Source organism: Microtus oregoni, unplaced genomic scaffold (genome assembly GCF_018167655.1).
Source record: "Microtus oregoni isolate MIOR12 unplaced genomic scaffold, Mior012 000115F_ref0000277, whole genome shotgun sequence".
NCBI lineage: Eukaryota > Metazoa > Chordata > Mammalia > Rodentia > Cricetidae > Microtus > Microtus oregoni.
Window position 1 is genome coordinate 1,094,775 of NW_024544744.1, and position 25,987 is coordinate 1,120,761.

Here is a 25,987-nt window from a genome sequence, read left to right on the forward strand (position 1 = left end):
ATCAGCACCCCTGCTAGCTGGCATTCTCAAGGAATCCATTTCTCATTCTTAGAGTGGGGGTGATGACAGCACTTGTGTCCTCTGGCTGTCGTGTGGTGTGGACCGAGTGTGTGAATATGTGTGCACTATTTGCAGTAAGTTCTATAGTGTGGCTCCTGTCACCACTGTCTTAGCTATCACCAGTGTTCATGCTGAAGAGCCCATGACATAGGTGCTCTGGTTTTCTCCATTTTGCATTTGAGCAAACTAAAGTGAAGCAATCCACTTTCTAGAAAGCAGTGAAACTCAGATTAGTAGACAGGCAGCATGTGTGCTGGGTCCACTTATAAGACCTGGCCCGTCAGCCGTCCCTGGGTCTAGGAGGAGACCACTGGGACTCTACCCTCCCTACTGAATTATTGACTGATGTCCTGGGGAGGGACAGTTATTGTCTTCAGTTGTATGCCCAACAGTGAGCCTATCAGACACAGATGGTCCTAGTTAAAATCAGTGGGTCAAAAAATACAAAGCAAAAGAGAACAACATGACTGTGGGAAAGGAACCGCTTGGGAGAAAGAAGGGCTGGCAGTGGTGAAAAGCGCCCAGAGAGGTTTGTGTGTGGGTGTGTACGAGAGCAACTGAATGCACTATATACATGTGCGAAACTGTTGGACAGATCAACTCAAAACTACCTTATGAAGATAGAGGACAATAGGAGTGTCCATGAGTCAAGAAGAGAGAGTCTCAGAAGAAACCAACCAGTTTCATCTTCTACCTTTAGTTCTCTGAGCTGTCAGAAAATAATACTTCTGTTGTTTAAACAGTAGGAAAAGGCTAAGGAGAAAGAAGAGTAAGGAGGAGGAGGAAGAGGAGGGCAGGTTGGCTGTGACTGGCTCTTCTCTCCTGCTTTTCCCCTGACTGAGGAAGAAATGGCCATGCCGTTGGATGTAATCCGTAGCACAGCAAAGGGGTTCACAAGAAGAGAATAAGAGGGGTGCCTTGTGCTAAGTGCTTGGACTTTCCCACTGGTTCTCCAGAGGAGTCCCCGTGTTCTAATAAAAAAATTAATTAAAAAGTATTTTCAGTGTACAGTTGGTCAAACTATAAATGGGGAACTCACAAGCCCTAAACATCAGGGAATGTTGTGTTTTCTGTCTGATCTTTCCTGAAAGAATTTTCGATAGCTTCTGCACAGAACTGAGTAATCACAATCCTTTTAGTCTTCGTTGGTCTTTGCAGTTTCTGAGCAGCAGGAAGCTAAGGAGGCACAAGTGGGCCATGCTTACCCTCTGTCTCCTTGTTGGGATGTCTGTCCCTCAGACACGAGAAAGCAGATGGCACCTTGGGAAGCTGGGAGGACACAGTTGAGGAAGTTGTGCAGTAGTCATGGGGAGGGCCCCTTTGTGTACTACTGCTTCTCCAGATATTCAATTATGTCAGACTCAAGATATTTCTTGGGGAGAAAGGATCTACAACGAGTTGAACCCAGGTCACCTCTCTCACAGAGTCTTCCTAAGGTACTTGGTTCTGCAACAGGAGAGAAAATGGCTCTCTCATGTTCTATCATGCAGCTGTTCAGGCAATGCTCTGCAAGGAAGGCTGGTCCTCCCAGGATCTTCCTTGTAGTACCCACCCTCCAATTTACCCCCCCCCCCCCCCCCGCATAGCTCTCCTCCTGGAACATTCTGTTTCTCTTAAAACTCAGAAAAAAAATTCTCTCCAAATCAAACAACTCTCCCTGGATTTCAGGTGACGTCATCATTTTCTCTCCTGTATTGTGCCCCTGTCACGTCCGAGTGTTTTGAGTTTTTAATGTGGAAGAGTTCCTGGGCAGTGATGACTCTGTGTACCAGAAGACGACACTGTTAGTGTGTTCTTCATGTTTCAGTCATCCAGTGCCCTGTGGTTGGTAAACAAGAACACCAGGGCAGGTGTTCCTCTAATTGCTTTATAAATATTTCATCTTCCTAGCTGTCTCGTATGAGAGATGCCTTTTCTCACCCTCCGATGAGCCATTGCTGGCAAGCTATAAAAACGAAGGAGTAACAAGGAGAGAAAAACACAACCTTTGTTCATCAAAGTTCTGTGTGTCGCAGGAATTTTCAGAAACTCGGACCCCTAGACAGAAGGAAAACTTGTTCTGCAGCTTGAGGGAGGGCAGACAGCTCGTAAAATGCGATTGAGGAAGACAGTTTGTCTTGCTGGCCATGGACTGGACCCAGCAGAACTCTCCAGATTCTCTTTAGTTTCTCTTGTAGCACTCAGTCCTCCAGGAATGATGGTTTTCCTGCCTAGTTGTTGTCAACTTGACACAGATTAAGAAAAGGGACACCTCATTTGAATTGCCTCCATCAGATTGGCCCATGGCCGTGACTGTGGGCATTTTGTTGATCAATGGGAGTGACTGCCCTTTGGCAGGTTGATTGTACAAGAAGTCAATCTGAGCATGTCCTGGAGAGCCAGCCAGTGAGCTGTGTTTCTCCGAGTGTTTTTCCGAGGTGTCTGCTTCAGCCCCTGCTTCCCTGACAATGATCTGTCACTTTGAAGTGTGAAATCAAAAGGCTTTCCTCCCCAAGTCCCTTTTGGTCAGGGTATTCCAGTAACAAGAACAAACAAAGATAACCATCCCCAGGAAGAAAGGAGAAGGGAAGAGTGACTTTCCAGGATTGCCTTTGCGGTTTGATGGAGAAACGTCCTGGTGCCTATGACTTACCCAAGGAAGAGGCTGCCTAGTTTCTGTGGCCTGCTTCTGGGGACAAAGGGTACAGAGAAAGGAGAACAGGGACAGGGGCTCACCCATGACCTTCAGACCTAAGTGGATCGAAGTCCTCAGGGTGCAGACTAACAATACTTGGGGTGTGTTTCTCTGACCAGCACTGCCATTGTTGTTCCAGTTTGCAGATGAGAGAAGAGAGTCAGACATTATGTAACTTGTTTAGAGCCCTAGAGTTTTCCTTGACAAACCTGTACCTGTATGGAGAATAAACCTCGAAGGACCCAAGGGAAGGAGGAAGAGGTGGAGACCGGCGCAGAGGTGTGCTCGTGTGTCATCGGTTTGTTTTGGCTGCTGAGGATCGCTATTTTTTTGTGTGGGGGCTCAGATGGAGGCCAGCACTCTGTTCTGCCCAGCCCGTCCCATCAGTCTGATGCAAACAAGTTTTCAGGACTGGATGTGGAGTTCTGTGTCCCGGAGTGAGGTGGAGAGAGAAGGCTCACATATTGTTTCCTTGATCAGCAGGTTTGGAAACTTTGAGTACTTGGCTGAGAGCTGGTGGAAAGATTGCAGAGTTTCCTGTGGCTGTCAGTCTGTCTTCTGAGATAGGGAATGGGGCCTGGGCTCTGCCCCTTGCAGTGGGGAATGTGTGCGTGTCCCCTTGAGGGGAGGAGGGGAGCAGCACTGGCATTATAGCAGAGGAAAAGGGAATTTGAAAAGTAAATATCCAAAAAAAAAAAAAAAAAAAACAGACCAAGGGAGGAAGTGTGTTCAATAGTTTGCAAAATAATGAACTTTCCAGTGGAAATGCTGATTCCCAAAGCTGGGGAACCCAGAGCTAGGGGAAGAGGCCCAGCAGCCTAGGTCAGTCTTATCCTGTTTTCTATTGAATTTCATCAGGAGGAAAAGAATCTGGAATAGGCCCCTCTTACCTCGGAGTTGCTGGCTCCCTTTCTATTTCTGACTAAGAAGACAACTGAATAGCTGCTGTTTGGAGAAAAAATGCTGGAGGGTTTCTATGCAAGAAACTCTGGATTTTAAAAATAAATCATTGGCTCGAGTATTCCTCCACATTTTTAACAGCCTCTGAATTTGTGTTTAAGGAGCCAGTGATTCATTCATTCGTTGATTTGTTTGTCTGGAAAACTTTGAGTGGTTCTAAGCCATGCCATCTGGGGCAGCCTGGGACTGCAGAGGTGAATAAGACAGGATTCTTACCCTTGGGCAACTGGCATAAACTAATTAATACAGCAAGGACAGAGAAGAGCTCTGGTGTTGTGGGTCCTTCTCATCCCACAAGAACGCGTCTTCTGGCAGTCTCTAGATCCCGGGACTCTGAAGTCTAATTTCTGTGGAAGCTGCTGTGTACCGCTGGTGTGGACATCTGGGTAGGCTTTTCTGAAGCAGATGAAGGGCAGAAGGAAGAGACATTAGGCCGGCTCAGGATACAGCAGGTTTCTGGTGAGGAGACAGACAGCAAACCTTTGCCACAGATTGTCTTACTGTCCACCACACCTGGAGAAGGGAGAATGGAGTCTGTAAGAGGGCTTTGCCTGCTTGAGCTCCTCTGCTGGAAGGAAGGCATTGTGAATGAACTGTTGCTGATCATGAGGGACAACCCCCTGTGGGGCATAGAGGTGGGGAACAGGGGGATACTTGAAAGCAGGCTGTGCAAGGTTTCTCTCTGTATTATGTGTATTGGAATCAATTGCATGGAAGATTTGGGAGGTTTTCCTGGAGACGGTTCCTCCACCAGGTGATGGTAATTCAGTATGGACATAGGAAAAAGTTCCCTTTGCTGTGTTCCATTAATTTCTGCCCAAATCTATCCAGCAGTTCTCCTTTCTTCAGAAATGGAGGAGGCAAGCAGCCTTGATTCATTATTTCCTAATATCCCATGGGAAGTCAGCGCCAAAAGACGATGGTCTGTGAAAAAAAATCTGGACAGATACTCTTGCAAATATTGTAGATTGGCTGTGGAAAGTGCACGGGACACATATGTTATTCTGCAGTCCTGAGAAGGCCCGCAGCAGCTCCCCCACCGTCCCCTCCAAAGAACGCTATGGTAACTGCATCATGGGCTGTGGACTCAGGCAGGTGTAGTCTGTGCAGGTGTGTTCTGCCCGGCTGGGCTGCATCTGTGGATGTGAGACACAGGACACGCTGTGCTGTCTGAAACAGTGCTTATTTCAGAACAGCGCTAGGAAAAGCGTACAGTGCATACAGCAGTTTGTAGACGCTACTATTCGGTTTCGTGTTTTCCAAGAGACTTGACTTTTTCTTTTTTAAACTTCTTTTTTTTTTTTTTCTGGCATTGCACTCGCTAATATCTCAGCGGAGTCATGTTGTGTGAGAGACGCCGGAGTGAGACTAATTCCAGAAATCCATGCATGACTCCAGTTAGTCGACCCAGAGTGGAAAAATAGCTCCTAAGCCCCGAGGGCTAGGTGATGCAGGAACTCTGCAGCTGGAGAACCAAAGTCAATCATCACTGGGTGGCAAGCTTTACTTGTGTTTTATGATAGTCCTCTAATGAAGTGGTAATAACTCAGGGCAGTAAACAAACGGGGCAGGATTCATGGATCAGGAGTGCTTCAGCTACAGGTAGTAGAACCATTGCTCAAACTCACAGCAAACTAGGGACTCTGCTTCCTGCATCTAGGAAGGGTTTTAGGGTTGGCACCTAAGACCCAGTCCTCACACCCTTTCTGCCATCCCTTCTTCCATTGACTTCTGCCCTTCTTGCCTCTGCAGAGACTCCTGCCCCACAAAAAGGACAGGTCTGCAGACAGCTTTAGCTTTCCTGGCCTTGGCAGGAAGAAGAAGAATCCTTTCCTCGCACAGCTCATAGGCAGTCACCAGAAGCAGACTTCCTTAGGTCCTGTTTGTTCTGCGTGCCCAGCTGGTGCCGGAGACATGTCCCAGATATCGTTGGTCAGGCAGTAGCTACATGGGTGGGGCCTCCTACCCCAAAGGAGCAGTAGAGTAGCATCTGGACAGCTGTGTGTGACAGAAAGTGTTTGGGTTTGATCCCTGTCCTCCCATGTTTTGTAGGTTTATGTTTTCACATTGAATTCATTTTCCCGTCGGTTTTCAGCAGCTTACAAAACAAACACGTGTATTTCTTCAGCAAGTTTTTGCATTGTGTCTCATCTCCCTTTTATACACTCGAGACTATCAATGTCGCCTTGTAAAGCTAGTCTGTATAATGAGTGCTCTCAAAAGTTCAAAAGTGAGATTAGAATCAACCTCCTTTAGTGCCCTATTTCTTAATCGGCACCCCCGCATGCCCTGCCAAGGGACAGTTGGCACTAATTGAAGACATTTTGTTATTTCATGACGGAGGTGCTGTTGGCCTCTGGTGGGCAGGGGTGGGGCCACTGTCAGCAACATACAGTGAACTGATACACACACACACCTTTGTCAAGGATCGTGCGGTTCCAAATGCCCATTGTGTGATTTGTGAGGCTGGAAAGTTTCCTGACTAAATGTGTCTCTCCAAACTGTGTGGACTTTAATGCTCTCTCTCTCTCTCTCTTTCTTCCTTTCTTTCCTTCTCCCTTCCTTTTTTTATTTCCTTTCTTCTTTTTTTGTTTTGTTTTGTTTTTGTAACAGGGTTTCACTGTGTAGCCCTGGCTTTCCTGGAAATAACTCTAAAAACCATCCTGGCCTTGAACTCACAGAAATCTGTTTGCCTCTTTGCTTTCTGAATTCTGGCATCAAAGGTGTGCACCACAACCACTTGCCTGGCCTAAAACTTGTATTTCTTTTAAAAGAGCTTTGCTTATGACTTTTTCCGCCTTGATTGTAATTGTATATGAATAGGGGTGGAGCTCACTGGGCAGGGTGCTTGCTTAGTACTGTGAAGCTCAGAGTTTCACCCCCAGCACTACACCAAGTGGCACAGAGGTACATGCTTATAAGTGAGAAGGTCAGCAGTTCAAGGTCATTCTTGGCTACGTAGTGAATTTGAAGCCAGCCTGGGCTACACGAGACCTTACCTATATATAAATAAGTGTATGAATACTATTTTTTTTATGTTTTATATAGTCTTTCAGTCAATGAACTTTTTAAATAAATATGGTTGACAGGCATGCTTTGTGATTTTAATTCTCACCCCTCTTTGCCTCATAATGTAGTAATTATGCATCTCCCCTTCTAGAGATTGCTTTATTTTCTTTAGGCTGGGCAAGTGTTTTCCTAATTAACTCAGGAGAGATTATTGTAAAGGGGACTGTCGGGTCTTCTTTGTCGTAAGCACTTTCTCAGGGTGTTACTGTCAAGCCCCTATAGTGGCTTTTGAATGCAGAGCTGTTTCAGCTCCTTTCTATGAGCTGTTACAGTGCTCCCCATTTTTGGTGTTATAATTACCAGTTTCCCAGCTTTGACAGAAATTATTTTCCTACAGTTATTGAGAACAGAGTCTTAGAGCCCGGTGTCATTGGAGTTGACTCCTTCTGGGGCCTCTCAGGTTGACTTACAGCTTCAGTCTTTTCCAGTGTGCCTTGCTCAGCCAGGCAGCTCTTTTTCTTGTCAGGATGCCAGCTATACTGGGTAAAAACTCACCTCAGAATTTCATTTTTGCATCACCCCTTCAGAAGCCCTGTCTCAACTCAGTTACATCCTGAGGTCGTGGGGGTTAGGACTCCATCAGAGGAGCCAGTGCGGAGGGGTCACAGTCCATTACAGCTGCCACTGAGGGGGCTTCTTCTCTTTAGAATGTGGAAACATTTGGAAGAAATAACATTTAAGTTATTTCTTAAATACTGTTAAGCCCCTATAGTGTTAAATTCCCCAAGATTTAGTGTTTTCATTGTTCACAGAAATAACAACTTCCATCACACAGAGCTGTGACAATGAATAAGTAGAAGAAGGTGCTCAGCCTTTGACTCCTCTCAGATCGCGTCCACTGTTCCTTCTGACACCTGCCCTATTCCACTCAGGGTGGCAAGTCAAGATGCTGGAAAAGAGATTTTCTGTTCAAGTTCCCATCAGATTGCATGGCAACACTAGCTAATAGCACATTTTCTTTCATGGCAAGTAAATAGCTGCAGTTATTACCAAGATTACTGCCATGGTGTCTGTCAACAGCATTTACATAAAATGAAAAGCTGGCCTTGCACATTGACTCAGTCTCTCCCTTTCCTCACCTTCTCCCGAATGTTTACATATTCCACAGTGTTCCCTGGTCTCCAGGGCTCTCTAGATCTTCCTTTGTGATCTCCTGGGTCCTGAGAATGACCTCAGATCCCAGATGGAGATGGAATCAATTCGTAGGCTCAGCCTCCACCGTATGTGGTCCATTGGAACCCTCCAGGGTAGGGGACACATATTTTCCTCTTGTCCCATGAACTTCCATGGCAGTCCCTGTTTATCCATATGATTTATCAAAAGGAAGGTTGTGGGAATTCATTCCGCTGTCTCATGGATTCTTGCTACAGAATTTCCTTTGTGAAATTTATTTCGGAGGAGAAACAAAGGTTCACCAAGACTGGGACTCACCACTCCAACTTAGGCTGGGCGCCATCGTCTGCCCCCACTGCGTCAGTGCGCCAATGTGTCAATGTGTTGCTGAGTCAGTGCCTTGTACCGAAGGCACGTTGCTGGTCAGACTTGAAGTTCATGAGCTGAACAATTTATGAGGCAAGATTTTCCTTGTTTTAGCTGAGTCATAGTTTCAGAGGTTTCAGGCTTCAGTTGGTTGCCCTGCTGTCTCTTGTGAGGCAGAGCATCGCGGTGGAACAATCTTGCTCACGTCATGAAGGCTGGAGTAGAGAGAGAAGAGAGAAAGGGCGGGAGGAGGCAAGTAGGAGGAGCGTAGGTTAACCTTCATAGTATAACTTCCAAGTCACGCTTCAAGTCGTCTAATTCCTCTTTCTAGGCTCCGCCTCTTGTTACCATCTCCCCCGTAGTGCCACAGCTGGGGACTGTGTGCCCAGCATGTAAGTCTGTGGGTTATTTAAACCCTGGCAGATAATGCGATGGAATGAGTCTGTTCGGAATAGAATGATGTAGCCCCAAGAACAAAGCTTTACTGAGCCCTGTCTGTCTGCCGGGAGCCTTCTTGAAGAACCCTGCCCACATAAGGCAACAACCTCAAACATGAAAGCTAGAGAGTTCCAGGAAGATGGGGGTGGGCCTCAGAGTGAACTGTGGCTGCTTTCTGTGGGAGTCCTTCCCCTTTCTACAGCCCAAGGCAAACGGAACTGGGAACCACACAACGTTTTAAAAGCAAGGCTGTCTCCATAGGCACTATTTGAAAGCCGTTTTCTGTCACCAGAAATGATGTCTGTTGAGTAGGTCAGAGGAGAGGAGAGAAAGGTTGAGGTGGGCCCTTCCCTATGTTGCTTCTCATTTTTGTCCCATTGTTCTGACCCAGCCTCCTCTGTCTGGTTCTTTCACTGTGATGAATTGGAAAGCAAGACAGATACCTAGTTAGGGACGGAGTGATTTCTGTCCCTTATCTTGGAAACATGACTCAAGGAGACTTTCAGGGATAGAGTAAACCTACCATGATTATAGACCCGCGTGTAACTAAGACGTAGCCTTTAGTAACCAATGCCTTTCTGAAGAATCTCCTCTATCGTGTATACTCAAGTGTACACAAGCTTTTGAATGTGCACATGATGGTTACAGACTCTCAGTTTTACATACGGAATAAAGTGAATCTAGCAGGCAAGCAGGGGCATTTTCAAATTCTCCACCCACTCCTGGCTAACTCCAGAGATTTGGAGTTAGCTTAGAAAGCAGTCGGTAGGCTGTCTCGCCAGCTGCATAGACTGTTTCCTCTATTGTTTCTGCCCTCAGTGATCCTCAGATTTCAATCCGAGGAAGAATTATTATACCAGACTCTCCGCAACGATTGCAGCAATCGGGTGATGTCAGGAAACCTGCACATTACTTGGGAGATGTAGAGTGTTATAAACGTAGTTTTTCCTGTGTTGGTAGATCTCATGAAAGGTCAGTCGTGAAGCCAATGGGGTCAGCTGGCAGCCATCTATGAAATTGTGATCTTGCCCTGGGGGTGTAACTGCATATGATGTGGCTCTCCTGTTGGAGGGTCCCAGCATGTTGGAAGAAACTGGCAAGGGTCAAGTGTTACAGATGCTCTGCTAGGGGGAGCAAAGGGTCCCTGGAGACCAGACTTGTTGGATGGAGACTTCAAAGTGTGTTTCCATCTGGAAATTGGAACTGGGGCAGTTAACCTATGTGTTAACACTTGCTGCAGAGCCAATCAGATTGTTCTGTGTAGTTCTAGCAGTACTGTCCTGACCACTAGTGACCCTCCCAGAGGGTTTGCTGCCGCAGAACCTCTCATGACTAAGGGGAGCTGTTTCCTTTTAGTAATGAGGAGCCGTCCGAGATGCTGCCCACTCCGCTGCAGTGCATAGGACAGAGTTCTGGTAGAGGTCTCACCTTTGTCAAGTGGTAAGAAGTCAAAGCCACTGAGATACTGCTTTGGAGCAGTAGAGACTGTGCGTAGATAGGCCAGGAGGAGTTCCTATGTGGGGCATGTGGGATGGGTTGCTTACCCTGCAGTTGTGGCCGCAGCTCCGCTCCCTGGGAGCTGTGGTGTTTCCTGCCTTCTCCTGCTGTTGTCTCTACAGGGAGAGCCCTTGAAGACTAGCTGGCCTGGGAAACAAGCCAGGGAAGTCCCTAACTTCTTCCTTTCAATGGCTGTGTTGTGTGTGCTGCCCTTCTGCTCTCTAGGGAGACTCTGGGGAGCCCTGCTTTTGTGTTCTCACCTGTTCAGCAGGTTTTCGTCCCAGAAATAAAGACCAGTTAAAGGGGAAGAAAACAAGACCGGCCTTTGATTCCTAGGCCAAGTCACTTCTTTCTGTGTAATTTTAGACTGTTTTGTGGAGAGGTGGAGGAGTGCTCAGGGCACTTTTATTTCTGCCGTCCATTCTCTGGACCCCCAGGATTGGGTGTTCTTTGCTTTGAATGAGTTACCCAATATGCACACAACCTTTGTTTTCATCAGAGCCTTTTTCTTTTTCTTTACTCCTTCCTTCCTTCCTTCCTTCCTTCCTCCTTCCCTCCCTCCCTCCCTTCCTTTCTTTTTCCTCCCCTCTCTCTTTTTGTTTTTTTCAAGTGTAGCTTCTCAGTGTAGCCTTGTCTGTTCTAGAACTCTCTTTCTAGACCATGCTGGCCTTGAACACACAGAGATCTACCTGCCTCTGCCTCCCAAGTGCTGAGCTAAAGGTGCATGCCACAACTGCCTGGCGAGAGTCTTTTTCTTTTTTTTTTTTTTAAATATTTATTTATTTATGATGTATACAATATTCTGTCTGTGTATATGCCTGCAGGCCAGAAGGGGGCACCAGACCCCATTACAGATGGTTGTGAGCCACCATGTGGTTGCCGGGAATTGAACTCAGGACCTTTGGAAGAGCAGGCAATGCTCCCAACCTCTGAGCCATCTCTCCAGCCCGAGAGTCTTTTTCTTACTTTTCGTTCTAGGGCTTGCGTTTGGATGTGGATCCCCAGTAAAGTGGTTTGGTACTTATGGGGTTTGTGTCCCTCATGTTCTCAAGTATTCAAGCAAGGCAGAAGCAATGCAGAGCCGTCCCATCCTTAGCTTAGGTTAGTGTAGAGTGAGACACTGTAATTATTTAGTAAGCCCCTATTGTTTTCAACTTTGAGCAGTTTTAAACAAAACAAGATTTGGTATTGATTTGACAATTTTTTTTTTCAAGATACCACCCTAGAAAATTTAAGTTACTCAAACATAATGCAAACCTTTAGGGTTTTTAAATGTAGCCGACTGGATAAATAGCTGTATAGGAACAGGTACTTCTTGCCTAGAAGTCATGAAACAATGGTGAAAGAGTGTGTGCAGGGTCAGGAATCTGGGGAGCAACCTCCCAAGTTATGAACCAGCTGCTCCCTGAAGCTTTCTTTTTCTTCTTTTGCCTGGTCTTAGTTGGTTTCTTGGACTTGTCTCTTTTAGGGATCTTTCAGGAATGTTTCTGCCTCGGGGCTCTTGCACTGACCTTTTCCTGGTCCAGGGAGTGATTTCTCAGCTGTCCACAGGGCCTGCTTTCACCTTTCTCCGGGTCCTTACTCCAACGCTGTAGCCCCAGTCAGCCTTCCCCTGCCTTCATGTTTGCAATTGTCATCCCTTTGTCTGCCCCAACTCCCCGCCACCTCCAAGTCACCGATGCCAGCATGTGCTGATGAGTCCCTACCCATTCTTGTGTCTCTCTGCACCTGTGTCCTCAACACAGAAAGCAAGTGTTGCACCTCGTGGAGGGGCAGTGGCAATCTATGGATGCAAGATTAAACCAGGGCTTTGTGGGTTTGTCCTTGCTGGGCTCCGCTGATGAGCACTGCACAGCAAGCTTTCCAGTTCTTCTTCTTTTTTTTTTAAAATTTATTTATTTATTTATTAAAGATTTCTGTCTCTTCCCTGCCACCGCCTCCCATTTCCCTCCCCCTCCCCCAATTAAGTCCCCCCCACTCAGCCCGAAAAGCAATCAGGTTTCCCTGTCCTGTGGGAAGTCCAAGGAACCCACACCTCCATCCAGGTCTAGTAAGTTGAGCATCCAAACTGCCTAGGCTCCCACAAAGCCAGTGCGTGCAGTAGGTTCTTCTTAGCCGAGGAGGAGCAATAGCTTTGCTGGGGTTTACCTCATTCGCTGGTCGGCTCCACCAAAGTTAATTATGCAAACAACTGCGAGTATTACTGAGGTATCATCATTAACTCTGCCATCCCTGTCATCACAGTGATGCGCTGTTCATGGGCCATGGAAATCAGGGTAGAAAAATGGACAAGACTTTTGTTGGTCTGATAAAGATCAAAGACATGTTTGATTAAAGTCTTCATATAGACTTGTATTTCTGGGAAAAAAAAAGGCCAAGAACCATAGAAAAGGGCAGAGTTTGGACAGTGGATAGGAAAAGAACATGAGACTTTCCATCATTATACTTGGCAATGAGAAAAATACAAGCTAAAATGTACGTTGAGGTGTGGGTTTTTCCAGGCTGTCAGTTTCCACACTGGCACACACTCCATCTGTTGGTGAGGCTGTGAGCAAGCAGGCAGCCTCGGGCATTGCTGGAGGGAGGGCAAGTTGGTAGAACCTTACAGAGGGGCTCTGGAGATACCAATTAAAATTTAGATAGTATACTCTCTTGCCCCAGCAGTTTGACTTCTGTGAATCTATTAAGGATAAATTTTTACATGTCTGAAGTTATATTTGCATGACTTTATGCCTTGTAGGCTTGTTTGTAACACCAGAGGTAGGAGAGAAAGCACAAGATCAACCCACTGCAGGGGTCGGGCTCGTCAGGGAGGACACACCCTGATGACCAGCTGTGAAAAGAATGAGTCTGCCTCAGTATTGTCTTACCTCTCTGTGGACACATAGAGAGACCTGGAAAAGCACTAAAGTAAAAAATAGTACAGGATGCTGCCTTTGTAGAAAGAAATGAGAAAACGGCAGATAATAGTTCTGTGTTTGTGTTCCATTCATGAGGACATTCTGAAGGAGAGCACCAAGAGCCAATGAAAACTGTTGAGGTTAAGGGGAAAGTGCTGATGGGTGGGGTGACATCTGGGGAGCCTCCATACTGTGTATTCATACCCACGGCACTGCTTCATCTAGCTGAATAATCAGTGAGATAAAGAAATGGAGACACAGGAGAGAAAAATCTTGCTCTTTTTGTGACAGAATTCAAGGTTCTTCTGAACCCTCCCAGGCCACGTGTGTATTCTCCCTCTGGAAGACTGGCCTTGGGGAAGGAGTGTGAGCATGTGTGAACTCCTGGGGAATTTCTCCTTCCTCATGACATCCTGGTTGCTATAGCACAGATCTATTTGTGACACATAGAAAATGCTTTAAATAAAAGCTGCTTCCTGACCATGACTTCCTGGGCAATGTGTTCTTCCGGAGACTGTTGAGCGCCAAGGTTTACATGCAGTCTGGGCGAGATCCCTGCTCATTCAGGCCCCGGGCACCAATGAGAGCAGGGTTCCATCTCGTGTGGTAAAGGGCTGCTGCTTTGTTCCTGAAAACGTGGCAAGCCGACCAGGGCAGTGGCTGCTGGAGGTTTTGCCTCCCCTGCTTTCACAGCCTCCATCTCTCTTTGGGGACCTGTGGTGCTTTGGCTGTGCCCCTGTGGCTTCAGTCCCCAGGCACCAAGGGGAGCTTTTCTCAGACACCAGTGAAAACAGGAAGTGATGAAGCAAGTTCGCCTTGCATCTGCGCTGAGCTACTTCTTTCTTTTTGTCATTCCTCATTAGATATAGCCACGTGTGACGATCTACGCAGTAGGATCCCCTTTTCCACCGGCTCCGGACTTCCTCCGTCAGACAATGCCGCCGCCTGCGGATATCGTGAAGGTGGCCATAAAATGGCCTGGCGCCTACCCTAAATTCATGGAGATTGACCAGGTGAGTAAGGTGGGCCAGAGTACAGAGCTCACAACGGTGTTTCTCCCCACACTGAGTGGTTGGAGACTTTGGATACCTTTCCATCGTTCTCTAAGGGACTGTAAAATCTGGGCAGTCTTTGCTGCAGGGCAGTCTGTGCATTTACAGTCTTGCCCCATCTGCTGGACTGTGTCAATACTGGGTTCCTGTCCGTAGTAGTCGCACTACCATCCAGAGGGACAGGATGATTGGGCGCTGCTCAGTAGGACAGATGGGCTGTCCTAGCATACTTGCAGGGACTCATGGGTGAGCAGGTCGCTCTACTATGGGCAATGTAAAACTTAACTTTAAAAAAACTTATTTCCAGAAGAACCAACAAGTGTTTCGTTGTATTAACAGCTTTATAATAAAATTAATACAGAGGGGCTTCATCTTGGAGCCCAACCAATCATAGTTTTATTTACTGCATAAAAATCACTGAGTGTCTAGCAGATTTTCTGAAATATAAGATAGAATCAGGAAATATGTACTGAATGAAAAATATATCAAGAGAGTTTATAAGAATCATTTCGCTTGTGAGCCTGGATGATTGACAAGTTATGTGATCTGGCTTTCACTCTTTGTTTAGAGATTGTCCAGGGAAGTTGGTCGGTTCTCATTCCCTGAAGTCATTCTGGAACAAGTAATGGGAGGGAAGACAGATGAGACTTAATTTATACTTACGGAGTTCAGGAAGCATAGTGGTGGTCTATATTTTCAATTAGAAAACCATGGCAACACTAACCATTATATTCTTGATACTACTTTATCATTATCCTCATAGTTCTTTTTCTGGTCAGATTTTAATTTTATTATCAGGGCTTGGCAATGTGTGGGTTCCAAGAAGTAATCAAAACAGATGCCACAGGTCAAACCAGAATAAGTAGACTTAAATTTGCATGCAAGAAATGTCACATTGTGCAGATTGTTAAAACCCGTCCATCAAACCAGCACCTCACTGACATTTTCACTGTCCTCTGAGGTCACTGGAGAATCTTACAAATGAAGTATACATGCCCAGTAGCTTTGTGTAGGGATCAGGAAGCCAACACTCAGCCTTCTTTACGTGAGGTTTGCATAGGACTAGTCGAGTTTTGCCTTTAAAAGAGATTGCCTGGTGATATCTGACATAGACCAAATGTGGTTGGGACTAGGTATGGCCAGTCCAAAAGAATGACAACCAAAGCAAATGCTGGTTTGTCACCCACAGTCTGGCCTCTGCTGAGGCATGGGTTTAAGTGTGTTCTACCAGGTGGGTTTGCTTTATCAGCATGTGGGACTCAGGAACAGCTGCTTGGACCTTAAAAATGCAGGTTCTCAGGCTCTACCTAGATCACTGACCCAGATATGCATGGTAATAAGATTCCCAGGGTATCCCTGTGCATAGCTGAGTGGCAAGTGGTACCCAAGCCAGGGTGCACATTGGAATCACTAAAGCCACTGGTTTATTCTAAGTGAGTCTCATTTAGTGGTTCTAATGAACTATTTAGTATTGATTTAACCATGGTTGGTGGAATTTGTGGTCCTCTGTGTTAAGACAGACTTTGATGCACATTCCTGCTGCCTGGGGAGCCTTTGCTGTGTGTATGAGTTTCAACAATTTTAAAAGAAAATAATCTCTGTACTTTTAAACAATTTTAGATTTATAAAAAATCGCAAAGATTCTATGCTTTTACATTTTTTTCCCTTGTATTTAGTATTCTGTAACATTAACATTGTCACATAATTTCAGGCACTTGGTCCATAATCACATAATATACAGTGTATAGTCCATGTTCATATTTCATCAGTTGTCCCAGCAGGGTCATTTATAGCCATTTTTACACTGTTTAATGCCCACCCAAGATCACGTATTATATTTATCATTGTACCTCTTTGATCTCCATTGTCTGACATGTCTCTCATCATTTCTGACAGCTGTTTTATAGAAAGCACTTCAGTTTGGGGTTCCATGGTGCCTCTTATCTATTAGATTTGAGTTTTGCATTTTGGGCTAAAGTGCCAGAGAAATGGTCTTGTGTCCTTTTCAGGGTGACATGCCAGGGAGCTCTCAGATGACTTTGTTTCAGCCTTGTTCGGTATCCCAGTGCTATGGACGAGAATATGGGAGCTCAGAGAAGTTGCCTGGCTTGTCAGTCCGTGATGGACCAGGACATGACTGCAGGCTTCCTTTCCTCCTAAAACTTAACTTTTAAATGGCCATCTACGTTATGGTCCTCCTGGCATTTCTAGATTGAGGCAGACTAAGAATGAGGAACCCAGGCTCTTCCTGCCTGGCTGTATCACAGCCGAGCCACGGCAGAGGCGCGCTGTCAGCCACTGTTTCCTGATCCAATGAGAACTTGCCCTGAGACTTGGGACCACATCTCCACATGCACTGAGTAGTCGAAAGGATGATTGCCTGGAGTTTTTCCTGCATTTCTGCGTCCTTTGCTCCGGGTCGTATTGTCTGCCTCTTGCCCACTGAATGCTAGCAGAAGTGCTGGGAAGCTCACTGCTTCCTTTAAGCTTGGATAATCACGATTTCACCAACAGCTTTTCAGAGGTCGGGCTAGGCATTGTGGACTTTCTGCTGTCACATCGAGCTGTCATTGTCTCTACTCTGAGCAGAGGCCTTGGAACCTTGTGCTAGAATCATCCAGGAAGTTCATATAAAATATGCAGTGTCTAGCTGCAGAGGTTTTTATTCTGTTGACAAGGGTGGTGGTGGTGGTGGTGGTGGTGGTGTGTGTGTGTGTGTGTGTGTGTGTGTACGCGCGCGCACACGTGTACTAATATAATAAGCACCAGCGAATCTAAACCAGACTTCCTACAGTTTGAAAAGTACCTTCTGGATAGGGTGAGCTTGTCTTTAAATGTTGCTTTCCCAGGATCCTGTGATCAGTCTTTACTTGATGCTGGGTGTTTCACCAATGCATCCTGGGGGAGGAGCTTCCACCGTGGTAGTTATCCAGGGCTCGGCTGTCCTCTCATGACACCTGCTGAATGAGGACATCTGCTCACAGTGGCCTTGTTTACATTCTTTGTCAGCCTTGAGCAGATTCTTCCGTGTTTCCACTCGCCAGGAAGAGTCGCTAGGATCTTTTTGTGAATGGACTTTGCCGCGCCACATGGCACATTCCAAAGTTAGCCACTCTCTTGGTGCCTGACTCTGTTCCAGCCAGCAGATGTGAGGCTGAGGAGGGTGGTGGTTGCGATACGCAGACGCTACAGCGACCCCACATTTACTGTTTTTAGTTACCTTTCACCTAATAAATACTGTGTGTCTGTGGAGTCTGAGCTTCAGGCCGGAGGCGCTTCCTGCATGGCAGTGTGGTGCGCAGAGTGGTGGCTGTGTACAGCGTACGTGTATATGGGGGCAGAACAGGAGTACTGAGACCCGACAATGGTCTCTGCTTGCTGTTTCGGCTGCGGTAAAATAGTATTTTAGATGGAGTAATAAACAGAAATTTCTTGCTCCCGGTTTTGGAGGCTGGGAATCCAAAGCAGCAGTGGTTAAGGATCTGGTAGGATCCTGGTTTATCACAGGTTTCTTCGATGAATCCTCCCATAGGCCATGGTACTGACTGACTCTCTGGGCCACTTTCCAGCCTCCCCTGCCTTCCTTATCTAGTCAGCCATTCAAGGCTCCACTGCCATGTCCCTCCACGGCAGGCTCAGTTTCAGCCTGGATTGAGAATATATACATTCCAAGATAAGCAGTTTCAGGGCCCTGATTTCTGAACTAGCTTGTTTGCCTCGTGGAGCCTTCTTTTCCTTGCTTCAAAAAGGGGAAGGTTATAATAATTTGTTATTGCAAAGATTAAAGAAAATATATGAAAACCATGTAGTTTATTGCCTGGCTCAGAGTCTTAATTGCCAAGGTAGCCATTATCACTCTTAGTCTAAGCAAGTGTCTGTTATGCAGTCTAGTTCCTTTTCACCTGCATGCCCTTCCGGAACAGCACCAGAAAGCCACCTTGTTTCCATTCCATCTAATTTCCCAGTCATTTAGGAAGGAGGAAAAAACTGGAGGGCAAGAGGGAGACATCACCTGGCAACAGGAAACTCCTAGCTATATGTGCAGGCAGTTAGTGTTGTGGAATAGTTCCTGGCTCCCTACTGCTCCGCCCACCCACATTCCTGGGCAACTCTACAGTTTGAGAAACAGCTATGGCACTGTGGCCTTGCCTCAAATGCTGCTGGAGTGCCTAGTGACCAATTCTTACTTGATGCGTGGGCATTTTATTAATGAACCGGAGGAGGAGCAACTTCCTCCACTGACACCTGTTGTGTCTGAGGGAACATCTGCACCCAGACCACCACTTCCAGACAGCCGTCCTTCTGCTTCTGTTGTGTCTGAGGGAACATCTGCACCCAGACCACCACTTCCAGACAGCCGTCCTGCTGCTTCTAGCACACTCTTCCAGCTCCAGCATCTCTTGCCTGGGCCCCACTCACTCCGTCTTTACCAGACCCGGAGCCAGCAAAGCATCATTGCTGTGCCCGAGAATGCTGTGGCCTTGAGTCCTACGTGATAACGCCGACTCTTGGCACCTGCCCTGTGCCAGCTGGCCTTCCTTCTCCAGGAGAGACGGAAGAGTGGCCTGTGTCTCTCACTTGACTACGCCAGCCCTGTCTCTGTGGTGTTAGCAGCCTTTTCTTTTTTAGCCTGTCCTGCCCAGTGCTTCACCTCTTCACAAGCTCCTTTCTCTCTTCCCACAGCAAGCCCTTTGATTCCTACCGTGGGAAATTGTCACATCACCTGCAGTCTCTTCCTGTTAACTACTGTTTCTCCATTACCATGCTTACTTTGATGTTTGTATTGGTAATGTCATGGCACCGTCTGTGGATGGACAACACCCTTCTTTCCTTTGAAGCTGGCTTCATGGAGGTAGTATCTACTAGCTTCAATCAAGTTGTTTTTTTCCCTCAGCCTCAGTTTCCTCCCTCTTGCTAATTTTATGCGGAATCCTCCTGAACTCGTCCCCTCAGATATCATTCCTGAGGGACTTCATTGCTGTTTCCTACTGTATTAAGTTTCCTCCTTGATCCTAGTCTACTCTGCCAGATATTTTCTACCGTCAGCCCTCTAGTCTGTGTGCTCACCATGGATTGACAGGTTTGGTCTTAACTGCATTTCCTTTTGTCGGGGTCTGGTGGCTAGCCTGGACCATAAATTATTTCTCTGAACCAGACCCCAACATAAACTGTCTCTCTCTGGACCAGCATGGAGGCACGGGAATAAAGACACAACTCACATGGCTTTATCCGGAAGGAGATTCTCAGTGGTCTCTCATGAAGTCCTGAGTTCACATCCTGAAGAATTCCTCCTTTTATTCTTAAAACAGTCTTTATACCAAAACTTAACTTAGGGGAAATACATTAGCATTGTGTTTCCTAGGTAACCAGGTGAATGGCTTTCAGTCAAGTCCACAACTACCTGCCTGCTGTGTCTGCTAGGCTTGAATTAGCATCTCTATCAAATTACAAAGAAAGGAACAACAACATCCTGACCTTTTGCTAGGTTAAGAAGGCCTGTCTGGTAGACTACTTGACCATCCTTAGATTCTGACTATGGCTTTAGAGCCTGGCTGCCACACCAAATAGAAATAATAGGCCTACAATCTTACCGACGTTAAACTTCATACCCGTCTACGTGATACCTGCGTCTGTCACCAGTGTGGGCCATTATCTGGCACCAAATCTCTACTTGGTGGAGCATGATACAAACGTACAAACCATCACTTATCTTTAGAAGACATACAGATGGTTGATGGAATTCTCTAATTGTGAAGAAAAGGGTCTTAGGGGATCATTTATGGACCAGCGTCTGAGTACAAATTATGGACTTTGTACAAGGAGAGTGTGCAGGTCAGGTGAGGGGCCAGTCGTCTTCACTAACTGTGTGCTAGACAAATAGTCAGAGAGGCTGCTGTCCTGCTGACCGAGACCCAGAGGGTGCTGATGTTGTGTGACAGGCTATTCCTGGGGAAACATGACACATGCATCTACTCATTCCAGACAGGTAGCCCACAACAAATGTAAGTAGAGATAGAGCCAAAGTCCATCTTGGCAGAACAGTGTGTTTTACTGGGTGTTACTTACAGAAGCCGAGATGCCTCACTAAAGTTGATGGCATCGTGAGTGACAGCTTGTAAAGGCTAGAGACCTGGACCTCACTTCACAGCATGAAGGCAGTTCAGCAGTTTGGAGAGTGTCCTCTCCTGGTGACTCGGTTATCTGAGCCTCTTTCAGGCAACTCAGCTTGTCCTTGTTTTCTTCTAGGCAATTTGGTTGGTCCTTGCTTTTTCCAGGTTCCTGGGTTTAATTCAGAGTTTTCTTTGCAGCTTGGTTCTTCTGAGAGAACTCTCAAGCAGTCTTTACTGTTTACTTTAGAGGAGGGAGGGGCCTAGTGAATCTGCTTAGTTTCAGGGACTTCTTGAAACCATTTTGAGTTATTACTTCCTGTCTCAGGAAGCTTCTCTGCAGGATGGACTTTCAACCTCACGGAAACCTGCTGCACAGCAGATGAGATAGATGGTCTCGCTTCCAGTCTTAACTTGACTGGTCCTTCTTAATTGGTTTCTGGATTTTCAGGGTCTCCTCGCTCATTGCTGCCAGAATGAATCTTTATTGCTCCATTTTCCTGTTTGGATGATTGGGATTTTGTTTGAGAAAAGCGCAAAATGCTAAAGGAAAAAAAAAAAGATTATAGACGATTATGGGATTTTCCAGTGATCCTGAGTCTCCTATCAAAATCCTAAGCAAAGCGTCTTAGTCTCCTGTAATTCCCCCCCAGCAATCCGTATCCAAAAGAGCTGCAGTCTTGAAGTCCCCTCCTGTTTAGTAAATGCTGGTTTTTCTGACTTGCGTTGCAGTGTGTTCATAGATTTCTCTTCTCTCCCAGTTTCTCTCCCGCGGCTGTCCCTGGCTTGCCCATGCTGCGAATCTGAGCTCCCGCAGAGATCCGTCTCCTTACCCAGCCCTTTTCTGAACACATTATAATACAGCCCTTTTGCCAGCCTTCTATTTTCTGGAGCCATTTTCATTGCCTGTTGCTTTTATTTGCAGTTATAATTTGCATTTCTCCTGTGTATACACATCTCTTGAAGTTGATTAGGAGCTCCCAGTGGTCAGCATGTGGTTTAGGATGTTTGTGGCGTGGGGTCTATCATACGACTCCCTTTTGTTTGTGTGTCTACCATGGACTTGAATTTTGAACAGCTAAGTTGAAAGTAACATGTTGCTATTCTTTATTTGCCATGCTTTAAAAGGGTTCCTTTCCATATGTTGATGGGAAGTTTGTTTCCACAAAAGAAGCACATACGTTTTTCGGTAACCAAGTATAAACTGTTTGTGTCTTTGCCTCAGCTGTTGTGTTTTTATACCATATTTAAGGTACAATTCAGTAGGTGCAAATCTGAGTTAGACCAGACAGTTCAGAAAGCTCATTAATTAAATAAAGTGCATTCACATTTTGTACTTGACATTTCAGGGTTTTGCGGATCCTTCCCATAAGAGTAGCAAAAAAAAAAAAAAAAAATTAAAACAATGGCTGCCATCTAGTTGGCATGCACTGTGCCAGGCGGCGTAAGTGCACTGCACGCAGTGTTTTGTCATATTGCTATAGCCCTAAGAGTTCTGTGTGGCTTTCCTGTTTCATAATTATTCACAGCCTCATTAATTTGGCCACGAGCATTCTGCTAGGAAGGTGCTGCCTTGGATCCAGCACTGTTTGACACCGCTGTGCAGGCAGACATTAATAAATCTAGGTCTCTCTGCTGGTTGGTTCTGCTTTAGCCTCTCCATCTATTATGTCCCAGTACCAGCAGTCAGGTTTGATCAGAAGTGAACACCATCCCTGGTGTGCCTGCTCCACTGCTACCACTGACATTTTCAGGGACCTATTGGGTTAAGAAAGCAAAGGCTGCGTTTTCTTAAAATCCAAAGGCTAATTGGACTGGATTATTACAGTCGAGACCATGCAAAGCCATATATGGCCTAACAGGCTAGCATGCAGGAGCTGGGCTCCTCAGCAGGCAAATTAGCAAGGTATTTAAGAATGTGGACTTGGTGGGTACCAATTGGACTCAAAGTCAGGCTTTACACTTTCCCTGGGTGTGACCAGGAGCAATTTCCAATTTTGTAAGGAAGAATTGGCAGCATTCTTAAGTCCTTCCTTGCTTGCTGTGAGATAAGCATTCGGCTCTCTGCTTAATAATGCAGCCAGAAGCAGCCAGTTCTCGTTCTCCTGTTACACAGAGTAGAATAAGCATCTCATGTTTTAGGCAAATTTGGAGCCAGTAATAAAAACTTCTCTTTGAATACATTAAACCAATTCTTCAACTTGGAAGTCCACAAATTCCAAAGTGTTTAAACATTAACTGCGTGGTCAGAGGCAACCGACAGATACTGAGCTCCAAATAAAAACACCTGAATTCAGATGGGGATCTTGATAACAAAGAATGAAGATCATCAGGCAGAAATTTGAGAGAACTGCTTTTTAACCTGTGCTGCAAACACTAGAAGCAATGGGATTTCCTTGCAGTGTTTTTCTTGAGTGCCTGGGTTAGATGCTCAGCTCTGGTGCTGAGCCTGATAATTCTCGGTTGTGGTGCTGTCTTGTGACTGCTAGCATTTTAAGGACATCCTGGTTTTATTCAGTAGATGCCAGTGGTACCTCTCCTGCAGTGTGATTAGCAAAAGTGTCTAGACACTGCCAAATATCCCTTGGGCAGTAGATAGAATTTCCTCTTTTTTGAAAACGAACCAGAGGAAAACTCCCGAACTTGGCTTTACATCAAGATTGCCCAGGAGCCATTGAAAACACAGAGGAGATGGATGAGTGGTTCAAGGTCCACGGATTACTGTATTTATCAAATTCTCTTGGGGGATGATCTCATGATTATTGTCGCATTTGGAAAATACTGTTGTGAGGTCCTGGACATTTACTGAATCTTCTGACAATGTCTCTGGCTCCCACAGTAAATTTCAGTGTCTCCCTTAAAGCCAGTGCTTCCATTTCTCCATTAATAACAGTATCCTAATAATTTTGAGCCTATGCTTACTTTATAGAGTACACACATAACACCTTTAAGAACTCACTTGAGGAATATATGATAATCCTATGATATTACATTAGGCATTTGTGGTGACTTAGAATGCTATTAGTGGAGGAAGTTATCCCTCATCTGATTGTTGCAATGCTTGAATTTGGTAACTTAGCATCTATTTCTTAAACTTCCTTTAAAATAAAGTGCCTGGGGAACTTCCTTTTCTGTTTTTTTCTCTTTCTTTCTTTTCTTCTTCTCTTTCTCTTGTCTCTCTTTCTCTCCCTCTCTCCCCCTCTCTTTCTCTTTCTCTCATAGGATATTCTATAGAACCTCGTATGAACTTTGAATATTACATGTATGGGAAAAGAAATCCAATTTATTTCTTACCTCTGAAAACACAGTTTAATTGAGCAAGAGTGAACCCCAACATTCATTGTGCTCTTCTTTTTGAATAATAGCTTATATTGAGTATGCTTTCTGTGTAGGTGGAGAGGTGGTTTGCCAACTTACCTTCTCCCATAGGATTGTTGCATAGTAAAGTTGTGGCAGCTCAGGGCAGAGTTTTGGATCAACAGTATTTAACTGAAACTTTGTGATGAAAACCTTCTTAATTTCTGTAATGTTTGTATATGTCATGCCTCGTGCTTCCTATTAAAAAATAGATTATCTAGAGATTAGTGTATGGTGGGATGCACACAGACACACACACAGACAGGGACACACAGACACACACACACACTTCAGTGTGAAGAATTCTGTGTCTCCATAATGATGAAATTTTTACTTTGTAAATAAAGGCTGCTGTAGGATAATGCTCTTGTTTACTGTAAAGATTTGTCAGTTGTATATGTTTAATAAAATACTGATTAGCCAGTAGCCAGGCAGGAAGTATAGGCGGGGCATCCAGACTAGGAGAATTCTGGGAAGATAAAAGACAGAGACACAGTCACTAGCCAAATGCAGAGGAAACAAGATGAGAAGGCTGCACTGAGAAAAGGTACTAAGCCATATGGCTAAACATTGACTAGACTGTGGGTTAATTTAAGTTGTAAGAGCTAGTTAATAATAAGCCTGAGTAATAGGCCAAACAGTTTATAATTAACATAAGCCTCTGTGTGTTTCTTTGGGCCTGAATGGCTATGGGACCAGGCAGGACAGAAGCTTCTGTCTACAAACAGTGCTGAACCTAAGTCTCAAACCCATGACCCTGAGATTAAAAGTCTTATGCTCTACCAACTAGAGATATGATAGGATAAAAGGGTAGGTTACTGAATGTACTCTAAGAAGATAAAAGGGAGGATATAGATATCATAAGATAAAAAGGTAGATTATTGAATCTACTTTTAAAAAACAACTACTAGTTTTAAATTTTTATATTGGATTGGACTTTTGTATATTGTATAAAAATTTTGTATTTTGATACAAAATTGAGATTTTGTTAAAACATACTGTAAATATGTTTCTAACCTTGTTCAAGGTATTGCCATCATACAGCTCATTTAACAATTTGTAATGCAAATTTCTAGTCTTAGAAAGTTATTACCAACTGTCTAGAATAATAAGGAAATGCAAATTAGTAATTAGTCACCTAATATAATTGAACTTGTAGTCACATTAAGTATGTTTTCAAGGTCAACCAAAGATATATTTTAAATAGACAGGTCATCTTCAAACACTTCAGAGATCTACAGAATATGGCATTTAAGATGTTTTAATAACATAGGCTCTTTGTTTTTTTTTTTATTATTTATTATGTATACAGTATTCTGCCTGCAGGTAGACAGGCAGGCCAGAAGGGGGCACCAGATCTCATTGCAGATGGCTGTGAGCCATCATATGATTGCTGGGAATTGAACTCCGGACCTCTGGAAGAGCAGCCAGTAATCTTAACCGCTGAACCAACTCTCCAGCCCGGCTCTTTGTGTTTTAATGACAATGAGACATGGCTGCTCTTGGCAGCACCAGGATATGTTCAGAAACAATAATGGGCGTCGAATCCACATGGAGGTTACTTTATTTGTAGCAAAAGTAAACCACTGAACAAGAAAATGCACTTGCTTCAACTGCTGGCAGTATGCTGTCTTAATTGGACAAGCAGGACATAAAAGAAAGTGACTGTCAAACATTGTCAAGGCATGGAAGGACAGCCCTTCAGAGTATTCTGCTTTACAGAATAGTCAGTTGAGTATGCTAGGCCAGTAGGCTGAAGATAGATGCCCCATTGTTGCAGAGGAACGTTGGTGACTGTCTAGGCAGCCAGCTGTTTCTGTCATTTCTCACATTTCTTAGCAGTCTCTTGCTTGCACTTCCTGCTTATTCAGTTAATATTATTTCTTTCTTGGGTCTCTGAGGGAGTTGAATATTAGATAGTTATAGTTTTCTTGCTTACCTGAGACAGAAAGCAAGTTTTGATGGAAAGTAAATTAGGTACAAGACTTTGATACCTAGTAGGCTAGATTGAAGTATTTTCTCTGAATTTGTCAAATGCAAATGGACTAGACATTGTTGATGTATTTATTGACTGTATATATTTTTTGTAGCCATTTCGCTTATTATTTTTAGTTTTTCTTATTTTAGCTATAGACATTTTTATTTTAGACAAAAGGGGAAATGAAGTGATATTTCATTTGTATGTCAATATAAGCTTTCCTGAACATCAGAGAGTAAAACAGTTGCACTGATCAGCTATATAGACAAGACGGTTGTGACACACACCTATAATCCCAGTAGCCACATTAGTTTGTCATAGAAATTGGGTGGTAGTGGTGGATGCCTTTAATCCCAGCACTATAGAAGAATATAAAATTGGAGGAGTCAGGTTTCAGGCTCAGTCTCATTCTGAGA

The 25,987-nt window shown here is 44.9% G+C and overlaps 1 protein-coding gene across 4 annotated transcripts in view; it reads left to right on the plus strand.

Annotated features, from left to right (window-relative positions):
* The window catches only part of Elmo1 (engulfment and cell motility 1), a 535,377-nt gene that overhangs the window by 80,198 nt on the left and 429,192 nt on the right, over positions 1-25,987 (plus strand). For all 4 annotated transcript variants that reach the window (XM_041645693.1, XM_041645696.1, XM_041645694.1 and 1 more), the window contains exon 2: positions 13,941-14,090. In XM_041645693.1, coding sequence (XP_041501627.1) covers positions 14,013-14,090 — 78 coding nt within the window. In that variant the 5' untranslated portion in view covers positions 13,941-14,012. The remainder of the gene's footprint in view (positions 1-13,940; positions 14,091-25,987) is intronic.